The following is a 13,373-nucleotide window of genomic DNA, read 5'->3' on the forward strand; positions in this document are numbered from 1 at the left end:
TGACTACACTTCCACAGTAGGCCAGAGCAGCTGCAGGGTTAATACCTCGCGGCCATGCAGAAGCACACAACCCCACAAACATTTGACCGACGTTAGAACGTTGAGGTTGCTAAGGGTTGGCATAGCTTTGTGGACCAATGTGCAGGAAGTGGTTCGTAGATTAGGGAACCGAACTCTGGTACGTCTAATGATCCCTCCCACAAGTTTTCATGACATGAGTCACGAAAAGCGGACCTGGCAAAATGGTTTGAGTGTGTGTGTGTCGGCCCCGATGCCTTGCCCACACCACGCCTATTTGTGATTATGCTCTTCCCATTGCCAAGCTCCCTTTTGGCATGAACATCCACACACACAAAGTCGACCTCCGTGCCTAATTTCATCCTCCTAGTACCAACAGAATGACCTGTAGAGGTACAGGTCACAGCTAAAAAAAAAAAGAGAACGTGCAGATGCAGGCTGAAGTTGAACTTTCGTAAGATTGTCATCGACACACTGACCATGTCTTGCTTCAGTAAAAAGGTCAGCTTTTTCCAGTGTCTCTCTTTCGGCAGCCTCCCTCTGAAGCTTATGAATGGATTTCGATCAAATTGGCCCGAGCAGACAGACCCCATGCCAAAGAGCAGTTGATTAGATTTGGGCAGTGATCTGGATCTTTGGATTTCCGGCATCAGATGATAATCCTTTCCTAAGCCATAACTAAGATAAAGACTTGTCTCTAACTCCTCGGGGTGTGTTTGCACGGTCAAGAAATCAATTCTTATCAAAACGTCAGCAGAGACGAGCCTGATGTCTCTGGGTGTAACAGCCGGCTGGAGAACCGAACAGTCTGTAAGTGCCTCGACTGCGCTAGTTAAAAACACTGAGCAAGAGGCCAAGCTGAGACTTGAGCACAGGACTTCGAACCATAACTGTTAACTTCTCCTGTAGTAGCTACAGAAGTGTGTTGTGATGTCGTTCTGCTCCTCCGAGAAATTGAGCAGTCCTTTGAAATGTTGATGATCGTTGTTTCCTTTCCCAGAGCACCCCACTCTGCTCTGTGTAGTTCCTCATAAAAAAAAAAAAAAGAAAAGAAAATCCTCCCTGTTATCGATTTTCCTTCCCCAGAGTTGCCACAGTGTGGTGCCCGCTTGGAGATAGCGCGGCTGCTTTTCCCGGCAAGTGGTTGCCATAGCAACAGGTAGCCATAGCGGCCATCGAGGGCAGGGTGGTGGCCGTCGGGAGGGGTGGGGGGTAGAGAGAAAGCAGTGGTGGACTATTAATAGAGCTTATCAGGAGCCAGCTGCAGAAAGCTGCGGTCTAATGGCACCTCGTCAGATACGTCATGGACACACACACACACACACACACACACACACAGTTCTGTGTATATCAGTACTGAGGCCTACATCTGACTGTGTGTGTGTTGTTTTGAAAATGTATACAGTGTGTGTGTGTGTGTGTGTGAGTGGATGTATTTTCAGATCAGAGTAGTGCAGAGTCCATTACTGAGATGGACTACGGTATTTGGTTGTGTCTCCTGAGTTCACCCACATCCACATGACGTCGGTGTTATCACTGTTGACGTCAGGGTCGAAGGTCACAGTCATTTGAAATAAGCAGTCTGTCACTGACAACAGCAATGATTGAAATAATTGCAACGCAGAATTGATTTCTTTTTAAATTCCTCTCGGACAGCATGATAAGTTTTGCCAGGTGAATTTGATTTGGTCTATATGACAATTAAAAAATCCTAAGTCTCAGTCTTTTAGCTCTGTTTTGGTCTCCACCAACTCCCAGAGAAAATATCTGGCTCTCAGGCAGCCAAATGCTCAACTACTCTAGAGGCTAATTGTGAGTCATTTGGAGCTGGGCAGGTAGTGTACAGTCAGTTTGTCAGAGGGGTTTTTTTGCTTAAAAATAGTTGGCTGCTAGCCCAAAAGTTGTCCTCCGTAAAATCAAACCTACGAGCCAAAAGATGCTAAAATGCCAAAAGCTTAGTGGAACTTGAGAGTCAGTTGGTAACTGTTTGAAGTGAGTCTATGGCTAGAAATAAATACGTGATTTAAAAGGTTTATATTGTATGTTAGCCAATACATGTTTAGCTCTCCAAGAGTCCATGTAACTACCAGCAAAACCATTGACATTAGCACTATTTGCTGTTGTATTTAGTGCTAATTAACAAACACTAGCATGCTAACACACTAAGAAGATCAACATCATAACTATTATACATCAGCATGTCAGCATTGTCATCAAGCACTTAACATGCTGATGTTGCTTGCAGCCTCACAGAGCTGATAGTTGTTGTGACGGACATTTAGTGAAATCTAAGGATTAGATTTTGAGGACAAATTTTGGTAATTTGTTATATTTTAGTTCAAGTTAAGGTCAGTTAATGTTGGTGTAAGGTTTTGGTCATAGTTTAGCTTTAAGAAAAGGAAAAAAAAAAGATCCATGGTTGGTCCTATACTGTGTGGCAGACAAGTACTGCCAACTCGCTCTCATAAAAACCTGCACTTCCTTTGAGAACGAGCAACATCTGCTGTAGGCTTAAGAGCCATTTCCTGAGCAGCGCCTCCCACTAACCGTCTCCTCTCCCTCTCTCTCCCTCCCGCTGCGCAGGTATCGCCTCTATGACAGTTCCGGTGTACATCGCCGAGGCCTCTCCGCCCCACCTCAGGGGGCAGCTGGTGACGGTTAACACCCTCTTCATCACCGCCGGACAGTTCACTGCCAGCCTCATCGACGGCGCTTTCAGCTACTTGCAGCGCGACGGCTGGAGGTCAGGCGAAGAGACACACACGCAAAAAAACTGCATGATACATGTCTGCATAAATACACTGTGAAGCTGAAGGAAGGCCTATCTGCCTGTGTGATGATAGATGATCATATAGTCAAATATGATATTAGCATCTTTTCTTTGGGTTCTTGCATCAAATGCCAGTAAAAGTCGGACTGGCTCAGACCGTCACTCCAAATGTCAGCACATGCAGAGGTCAGCCCTTAACATTTCCCGGGAGCAGCCGTCCTGTATGTTTATAACATACATTACGCCTGATTCTCTGTCCTTCTGTTCTTGTATCTGTTACCATCTTTCCTCTCCTTCGCTTCTGTTTGCATCCTTTACTTGCCGTCACACTGAGCGGAGGTTCACAGTCCCCTGAGTATTGGGATGTCGAGCTGTGAAGTACTGCAGATTAAATCAGCCGTTTTACAGGGATTTTCTCCAACCACGGTTCCGACGGAGATGGCGGAGATGGTTTAGAAGCAGCTTGATTGGTGTGATTCATACGTGATAATGGATTTTCCGGAGACACTGTATGAGTGTTGTCTGATTGACGTCTTTGCCTGCGCAGCAGAAGCATGGATTTTTTTTGAAGTTCTACGAAACAATGAGCTGCTGCATCTCCTCCTCTTCTACCTCTCAAGAAAACTGTCTCCAATATTTCATAATCATCACAGTCTCTTCCTTGCTCACTCTCCTCTCTTGTGCCTTTTTATTCTTTGCTTTCCTACCACACAGCACAACTGTGTTGAACCCTGATAGTGTGCATGAGTTGATACAAGGAGAAGAGAAAGCTATTTTCCTCTCAATATGATAGTCCAGCATAGGTTTCATTTGGGTAAAGTTTTTTTTGTTTTTTTTTTTGCTGTCAGATGCAGAAGTTAAACAAAATGTGTGTTTGTATGAGCAATAATTCACAAATTAAAAGAAAATCTCTGTGTTAACCTTATTCACACTGGTGAAATCAGCAGCATACACTGAATGCAGGGGCACCCTTACTGCAGACTATTTCTGTATGTTGAATGAATTCACCGTCAGCCCAAAAAAAAAACTGAACCAACACTACAGTTATGTAGTTTTATAATCAGATTCCTCACTCCTTCCCTCCCGCTGTCTCCAGGTACATGTTGGGCCTGTCGGTAGTTCCCGCTGTGCTCCAGTTCGTCGGATTTCTGTTCCTGCCGGAGAGCCCTCGCTGGTTAATCCAGCGCGGGCTGACCCAGAAGGCCCGCCGTGTGCTCAGTCAGATCCGAGGCAACCAGAACATCGATGAGGAGTACGACAGCATCAAGAACAGCCTCGACGAGGAGGAGGGTGGAGGAGGTAAGGCGGGGGATTGTGGCAAGAGAACTAACTTGAACTAAGTTCCTCCTTAAATTTTGGTGTCAATACCCACCAAGTATTGTGGTGAGATGGTTTATGAGAAAACATCGTATGGTATTTTTAATACTTGAATGTCAGACCTGCAACATTTGAAATCCTTAAAGCAAGAAACAATTATTGAATGAGTTTTGCAGCTTGATACTGAAAATGTCGTCAAATTTCTATTATCTGTTGATATTAACAGCTACAGAATGGAACAAGACTTGTCACATTCACCCGTTCACACGCATGATGGCACGGCATCATGGCCGACAAAGGCGCCAAGGATATTTTAATGCTTAGTCATTCACACACACTGGCACACCGGTGGAACAGCCATCGGAGGAATTTGGGGTTCACTTTCTTGCCAAAGGATGTGGAGCCAGACGGTCCGGGGATTAAACCACCAACCCTCCAAGAAAATATAAACCAAGTTGCTGGTCGTCTAAATTAAATGCGCTCAGTGTGCACGCTCAGCCCAGAGAGCAGTGGGAGTCGGGGGATGATTGCCAACATGTTTTTAAAGAGACGGCTAACGCTCGGGCTCACATTATTAACACCTCACAGCTGACGGAGTCACGACCACCTCGAGGGCAGCAGCCTCCCTTTCATTCACTTCAATGTCCTTCACTAGGAGGCTGATTAGTCAGTTCACGCGCCCCCCCGCCCCCCGCTGCCTGATTCCTATTGAAACAACAATAAGTCTATCAGTAGCTCCGTTGCCTTCCCTCAGCTTCCAGGGCCATGATGGCGACCTACCAGTCAAACAGCACAAGCATCCATTCTCTTCATTGTCTGTTGATATGGTTCCCACATGGAGCTGTTTTGTCCGTCTCAGGATGACTTTGCAGTTCTTCTGTTCAATCAGAAAATAACCTGCCGCTGCCAGAAACATTCGGCACATAATTTCCTGCACGACGGTGAATGTTTCCCCCATGCAGCGCAGGTGTTAGGGGCTTTGTTGAATCCTATCGGCGTAAGTCTTTTCAGTTTTGACTCACGGGGGGGTTAGAGGGTAACCAAAAAAGAAGGCGGAGGAGGCGAATGTGGCGGAGTAGATAGAAGACGCTACTTCTTGGTCTATTACTGTGTGAGCTGACCTTTGCTTGACCACACGGAGGCTGTTGTTTGTTATGAGGCTCTGCCAGCAGACAGTATCGAACGAGGTTGTCAGGTGGACGGCTGACTGAGCTTTACGAGCTAATATCATGGCTTCATAACATCGCTTTTGACAATTATGAAATGCTCTCTGCTTCCAAGGTACGCTCTGGTCCGATCCTGCAGAACGTTGCCTTTCCCTCTAATCTCTTTTCAATGCTCGCTCAAACCAGTCAAAGGTGGCATTCTGTCAAAGATTCAAGCGCACATGCACGCACTCGTATTCATCCAAATTTTATCATGCTCTTCATGCGCCATCTGCTTGTGCTCGTGTGTGTGAGTGAGAGAGCAAAAGCGAAGTTTGGTTAAATCCACAAAAGAGACATCATGCACATGCACATGCGCCGAGCATATGGGGTCGTAATCACCGCAGTGATGTGAATTTGAATCCAATCCCCAAATCTGCCTTTGTGCTGCTTCCACACCTTGCAACAGCTGTTTCTCTACATCGAGCCATCGAAACTTAACCCAATCAGTAGAAGAAATGTTGGCAATGTACGTTTCTGGTAAATGTTGAAAATTTACATTTTCTTTATGTTGCAACGATAGGTTTTTTCCAACATTGCACCCATGCTCTGGTAAGGTTTAGGCATAAAAAACACTTGGTTAGGATTAGGAAAGAAGTGCTGTAAGGAGTAGGGAAACCGACATGTTTAGAAATATTTGGAGTTGTGGGTTTTTTTGGTCTTTCTAATATTGAAATTGATCAGTTTTAGTGTTAGCTGTAAATGTTAGCTTATGCATGTAGTCAGTACAAGTTACAAGATATATGTATTTGTGATTTTTTTACAGTGCTAGGGTTTAAAAAAAAAAACAGGTACTAGTAGCAACCTAATCAAATGTTATTTGTAATATATATGTATTGTATTTATTGTTTGTATTTAAGCTTGAGGTCAAAATGAGCATTATTCATCTTATTTTTGATTAATATAATATTAGTCCTCACTGTAAAAGCTTTTGTCGAGTTTAAAATAAAGTATTTCTAAGTTAAGCAGCCAGACGGGCTAATGTATGAGTGAACCCTCTGCTACAGATGCTTTCCTCACTTATGTGTGACAATCCAGCATGTTGTGTCTGTGTCTCCTATGTGGATCATCAGGTGTTAAGAATAGTCACTTTCTGCCTCTAGGACCTGTTTGCTTCAGCCTCTGTCTTTCAGCACAGTATCAGCAATGCACGGAATCATCGTTAACACGAAAAGTAGTTTCTGTCAAAGCATGTAGTGTTGTTTTCTGGAGCAGAGTCATGACTTAGATGAAGTTGGACGGTGTTTCTAAATATGAATATGAATATGTTCCAGATATTCTTATTTCGTAACGTCGTATAAATTGTGAAAGTGCTAATTGGCAGTGACTACCATGCCTGCGGAGCGTAAACACCGAGTGCGACGCTTGCCTGCTAGTGTTTTTTTGTTTGTGTAACTTTTGTCTGTAGAGCTTATTGTTAGTCTGAGCCGGTGTGCAAGAGCAGAGCTGGGAGAGTGACGGCGGGGACGAGAGTGGAGATAGGAGAGTCGATTAACAGGCAGGAGAGGACAGTCGGGCAAAAGACAGGAAGAACAGTGAACGGAGGAAGAGGAGGATGAGGGAACAGGAGCGGGGAGAGAGGAGAGTAAATTGGATTCATCCTGCAGCTAATCAACCTTGACAACAGAGAACGCCATGTCTCTGGACGGAGTGGCATCTCAGATCCCCCGGGTCCACGCAGGTCCTGCGGTGAAGAGGAGCATTTACTCACATATAAGAACGCACAGCACATAAAAAACAAACACCAGAACAAACAGTGGAGTGTCCCTTTTATCGGACTCAGCGTGTGTCCGACTCTTTCTCTTTCATTTGACGGTAACTTGTCCCTGCAGTCATCATCAGTTACAGTGCGAGAGCAGAAGCACAGCAGGACGGTTCCTCACACTGCCGGCTTGTTATATAGTAGCCAGTGGTTAACACTTTGATACGGTGTGTAGTTTGAGGACTGGACTCTGTATACAGATTCTAGGAATGTTGTTGTTTCGCTTGAGTTTGTCTTCTCTATAAAAAGTGTAAAAGTGTAAAATTCTCTAGATATGTCGCCATTATGCTGTATACAGTGCATCTGCCATTGGGTTTTGGTCTGGATGCTGATTGGAAGATTGAATTTCCCAGGGTACTATGATCCAAAACTTACCAAATGGGTTCCACAGTGACAGCCGCTTTCTACTGAACTGACTAACAAGCCACTGCACACTAAAGCCTCACACTTGGCCGGCTGTTTCTGTCAATGAAATGTCTTGAGCACCCTGCAGCCATGTTTCCACACGTTAATGCTGCCTCAACTTTGAGAGTCACGTGATGCGGAATTAAGGGCTCACCACTCAATGATCAGGGCAAGACTGAGCAGACGTGTCCCAACCTCTTTTTTTAAAATGGCTGATTTTGTCCCCAACACTTTATAGAAACATCATTTATTAATTATGTGCCAAAAAAAGCATCTGTAGCTGAAACTGTTGAAGCTTCTGATTATTATTATTATTATTATTATTATTATTATTATTATTATTATTATTATACTATATACTGTATTATACAACAGTTAGTTCCGACTACGTAATTTGATTGGATAAGAGGCATTCCATGAGTGCTGATATAGAGGACAACCACACTGGGACTTTTTACAGACATATCACTCCACTGCGCAGGCGTTTTAATTACCGTTAATTAACGTTACATCAGTTGCCAAATTGTCTTGGATTGTGGCTTTGCACCGCAAAGATGGACATATTTCGCGCTGGTGTGATTATCTACGACCAAATCACACCAGTGCTGTTATACAGTACAACCGCACTCCCTCTCGTGTGATATTGCTTAACTATACTATATTATACTTTACTATCAGTATGCACCATAAATTCAGAGTGTGATACATTAAATTAACTGAAATGAAAAGCTAGCTAGCTGACAAGAATAGCCCCAGTTTGTAAAAAATATTGCAATATATTGTGCGCTCACTCATGTTGCGCCTTTTTTATGTTTTCATTTCATGCACATTGTTTTTCTCTGTAATAATCTGCTCTGACTTTAAACTGATCCTTTATTACATTGCCTAAAAAACGCATGTGTTGAAGCTTGTGTAATGTCCCCACCAGTTTGCGACACAAAGTGACGCCCTTGCTATCTCGATGATCTCGAGCCAAATCCAAATCAGCATGTGCAACATGTGTTACACCTCATGACACCTATTATTGGACAGTATGTGCGTTGAAACAAGCACAGAAACACAGCGGGAAACATTTGACAAATAACAAAGAAAGAAAATAAGTCATCAGAATCAGAATTCCTTTACTGGTCCCGCAAACGGGGAAATTTCTGTGTTACAGCAGCCAAAGGACAGTTCAATTTAACAATAAACAATAATAATAGTAAAAATAAATGATATATAATAAAGCGGTACGAAATACAAATAGACTTGTATATACAGAAATAGACTCGTATATACAAGCCATGTCATTATAGTTAACAAAGTTATCACAAAAGTCAACACTGAGTAACTTGTAACTCATGTAGTTATTCAGCAAGCTGTCTATGAGCTGACTCTGCCTGAGCTTTACTATCTAATACCGCTTTTCCACCAAAATTCGCTGGTCTACACAGGTTTTTTTTTTTTTGAATCATTCCAACATCTCTTGTAAATAACACCAGAGGGTATAATAATTGATTTGGTATTATATCAGCACAGATATTGTATTATAACAGCACAATCCAGAATGGGTAGCAACAATTTGGTGGCAAATCTTTACCCATGACATTAAAAGCAAAACTGTGTTTGGAATGCCCGGAGCAGGATTTACTTTCAATAACTTCACATTGCCTGTTGAGGTTTGAAGAACGCTCAAATCAATAATGATACCAAGGTATTTTATTGAAACGAGTTGTGACATTAATGCATCTGACTGAAAAGGTTTTTGAGGATTTGCTGTCTGAAAAATAAGTTTTCTTTTGATTAAGGAGCAGCTTGTCAAGATGAAAACAGATCTATACAGAATAAAAAAACAACATACCGAAGTGAAGGCTGACCTTGAGTCATCAGACAAAGATGTTTTAATCTCTCTTCAGCTTTTGAGTTCAACCACGCAGGAACTCTTCAACAAGGTCTTCCAGCTATGAGTTTTTTGAAACTTTTAACAGATACAACTTCGTGGGAAATCGGGCAGAGAGGGCAGACGCTACACGACACAACATGATGTGACCTTTACAATTTGCTTCCACTTTCCAGCAAAACAGACTTTGCTCATGTCTGCCCTTGTCCTCTCCTCCAAATTCAACTTAGTCCTCTTCTTGTTTTGCTCGTGTAAGCGCACATGTGTTCGAGCGCTCCATTTCGAAACCCGTCGTGGCACTACTGGATGAAAAACAGCTCTGTGTTTGGTGTTGAAGAATCTTTTAATGTGCGAGCACCATCTGTGCCACATCATTTCGCACCCGCACCGCGAGTACGTTCGCAATTTACATGCTCTTTTTATAACCTGCGACCTCGAGACAAGCTGTCGCCTAGCAACCAGACAGACAGATAGACGGATGGAGAAAAAAAAACAAAAAACACAGTCTTACAGGTTCAAAACCGCTTATTTGGTTGCCGAGTCTCCTGATTAGCTCGGTCGTGGTCAGGTGACATCAGCATGCGCTCGACTGAGCCAGGAGCAGATTGAGGTCAGAGCATCAGAGGCTGGATGCTGTCGCTGTGTCTGAGGAGTGTGAAAATGTCCTTTTTACCTTTTATTCCCGTGATGGAAAACGAGGTCAAGGAAAGATGTGGTGAAATACAGAAGTCAGAAGAAGTAAAGAAAACAGTCACTAAGCACTGAGCCAAAGAACAAGTGCGGCAGACTCAGACAACAGCTAACTCAGTCACGTTAGCAAAAGACACGCTCTCACAGCATTAAGCCTTTGACATAAGGAGAAGTTGGTTGTAACTGACAGGCAGGTTTATTTTATATGCAGTTAAGGACGATCCTCGGCTCTTTATTTCCAGATAACTATCAATCTCAGAAGTCAATACCTGGAAAAGAATTGAAATAAGTGTAATTGTAACAGGAGACAAAAAGTACAACTTTTACAATTTGAAGAATCTTTATTTTGTCAGTTATATTTTACATGCAACATGCAAACACACCTGAAATGAGTCCTCTGCATTTAACCCATCACTAGCTGCACATTGTAAGTAGACACATACATGCACACACACACTGCAAGCTAGGAGCAGTGGGCTGCCATGTCAACGCCCCGGGGAGCAAATGGGGGGGGGTTGGTGCCTTGCTCAAGGGCACCTCAGCAGTAACCCAGGAAGTGAACTCGCACCTTCTCAGCTACCAGTCCGCTTGTCCTTTTGAATTGTAGTCTGGTGTCTAATAAGCCCAGATGCAATGACAGACTGTCTAACCCCGTAGCACAGAGCACACACCCACAGCAGCGAGCGGTAACTGCCAAACACGGTGGCCGTCTCAGGCTGAGGTACATTCATGGCGGCCATTTTCCTTGTGTTTGTGTGATTGTGGCATTTAACACAGGTGTTTATTTGTGAGGTCATTAGACCCATAAAGCTAGCGCCTGCGGAACGAGCGAAACAAGCTGTTCATACATATTTCCCAGTTGGCCAGCGAGAGCTACGGGGGCAGGTGATGAGGTCAGGTCGTGCGTCTTGTATCTGCTGAAGTGGCTTTGGAGGAAGGCCTGGAGGAAGGCCTGGAGGAAAGGGGGGGGGGGGGTACCTATTCAGCCTCAGATGGTTTGTAAGATGGCACTTTAACATCAGCTTTAAGATACATTTGGGAAACAGGGTTGTAAAGAAGGCTTAAGCGATTCTGTCTCCAGCACCATCAACAGTTAAACACACAAGGTCGAATGTGAGTGATGGATCTCTGTACGTGAATTGCAAAGCCGTTTGTGTTCAACATTACTGTAATAAACATTTAAGGCAATGTGAAGGCCGGGGTTTAAAGAGTAGCAGGCGTTCCATCAATTTGTCTCTTTATTGCCCTTTAGAGTACTCATTAGGTCTGCTGTTCCACTGCAGCTGAAGAATATACCCGGGAAAAAAAAAAAACACAAAAAAAAACCTTTTTTCCATCCTGAAAGATCTGGTCCTTTGGTTCGAAATACTCCACTGTGATTGTCCCTTGGCCCTTCTAACTCGTGGTCAGTGACTCCCGCAAAGATATAGTTGTTTACCTCGAGGTTTGTAGCGTGTATGTGTGTGTGATTGTGCATGCGTGTGTGCGCTCTCTCACCTGGAAAAACAAAGGCGTACCGTGCCCCTTCGCTGACATTTCGGTTACCATGGAAACAACACTTCTCACTTCCCTTTTCCTCTCACCTCGGATGTAACAGCGATTATAGTGTGTGTGTAACTGTCCTATCCTCCCTCTTTTTTTTCTTACGCATGCACACACACACACACGAGTGTGCGCACACACGCACTTGTGTCAAAACACATCACAAATCTCCAAAGGTGTCAAAAGGCGCAGTGGTCAAAAAGCTGATAATGACTGAAGGATTATTATAGAACGAACAGCAGTGCACAGAGCCATCACCGCGCCGCTATCATCACCTCCTGTCAAAGTCGAGTCAGTGTCATATTTAAAGGAGCACTTGAGATAACAATCCACTTAACAGGAGTTTAATCTGTAAATTCAATACAAAGGTCCTCTAATGTTGCTTCCCTTTCTTCTTGAAATTGATTAACAATGCCAATTATTCAGCCTAACCAAATGATTCCACTGGGATGTGGAAAGTCTCTAAAATCTCAGTGTTGTCGCTCATGTAAATATGTGGGCTTCATTGATTTGTCGAACCTTGGCTTTAGAAGGAACAATGCAGATTCCTTGCAGACTTGTTGGCGAGATCATTGCAGTTTCTTCCACTCTACCTGTGTTATGTGAGGCGTTCTGCCAGAGTTCGGGGTGCCAGGGAGTTTTGGACACCACCGGGGTTGTCCCTTGTCTCCTGTTTGTGATTTTCCTGGGAAGGATCTTAAGACCCAGCTGCAGTGTGGAGAGTTTTCAGTTTGGGAACCCTCAGAATTGCATCTCTGATTTTCGCAGATGACGTGGTTCTGTTGGCTTCATTGCTCTGTACCCAAAATGCACTGGGGCCCTGCCACCACGATCCGACCCTGGATAAACGAAAAGCTAACGGATGGCTGGATGGATGGATCATTTGAGCTCCTTGCCAAAGATGGTTATTTTCAACAGGAGATACTGTATTTATTATTGGCTTGTTGTATTTCTGGTACTTGAACATCAGGCTAATATGGAGGGAAGGCTATAGAAACTCTTCATCGAGATGAGACCAGAGATGTGATAATGGTGTGTTGTCACCCCCAGTGAGCTCAGATTAATAGGAAGAGAGGTGAAGAGATGCTATTGACAAAGAGAGAGTGAAGTGGAAAGTGGAGGTGTCGGGGCAGCAATTATGATGGAGAAGCAATACTGTGGCAATATTGCAGGCCAGTTCTGTCAGCCTGTATATTGCCATTTCTCATGAAGAACTTCATAGCGAACTGTATTGAGCACATTGATTTCTTTAGAAGGCCTGTTCATAACAATTCTTGTTCCAAGCAGCGCTGAGCAGTCTCAGATGTTCCCCTACAAAAACAAAGGTCATGAATGGACACTGAGCAGTGGAGGCAGTATCAAGCAATACATCACTTTTCTTTTAATATAATATTCATTACTTTTAATACAGAGCCATGGGAAAGGGTATTTTTATATTCTATAGCAGTCAGGGTTAAAGCAAAAGCCAATAAAAGTCCTACATTCTGTTTCACTGTGGTGAGAATATTATTGGTGGCTACAATCTGTTTTCTATGTCAAACAAATGGTTCCTTTCAAAGTGATAGGCCACCCTCCTCTGAGTGTGAGACACCTCTTTGGACTCCCAAGGTTACGGAGAAAATTGAGTTTCTAGCTTCCTCATGGCTGTGGTCAGCTGGTGGTAATAGTGGCCACCAGCCCTGTCAGGCAAAATATATTCTAAAAGCACTCCAAGGCTTTCTTCGGAACATATCAGGTATTTTGGCGTTTAGTGCAGGGTTGTGCAGCGCTCCCTTGCTGGTACAA

General features: G+C 43.7%; 1 protein-coding gene across 2 annotated transcripts in view; it reads left to right on the forward strand.

Annotated features, from left to right (window-relative positions):
* LOC119032800 (proton myo-inositol cotransporter-like) overlaps nucleotides 1-13,373 on the forward strand; it is a 71,148-nt gene that overhangs the window by 17,493 nt on the left and 40,282 nt on the right. For both annotated transcript variants that reach the window (XM_037122352.1, XM_037122353.1), the window contains 2 exons: nucleotides 2,602-2,761; nucleotides 3,885-4,087. In XM_037122352.1, the coding sequence (XP_036978247.1) occupies nucleotides 2,602-2,761; nucleotides 3,885-4,087 (363 nt within the window). The remainder of the gene's footprint in view (nucleotides 1-2,601; nucleotides 2,762-3,884; nucleotides 4,088-13,373) is intronic.

Source organism: Acanthopagrus latus, chromosome 14 (genome assembly GCF_904848185.1).
Source record: "Acanthopagrus latus isolate v.2019 chromosome 14, fAcaLat1.1, whole genome shotgun sequence".
NCBI lineage: Eukaryota > Metazoa > Chordata > Actinopteri > Spariformes > Sparidae > Acanthopagrus > Acanthopagrus latus.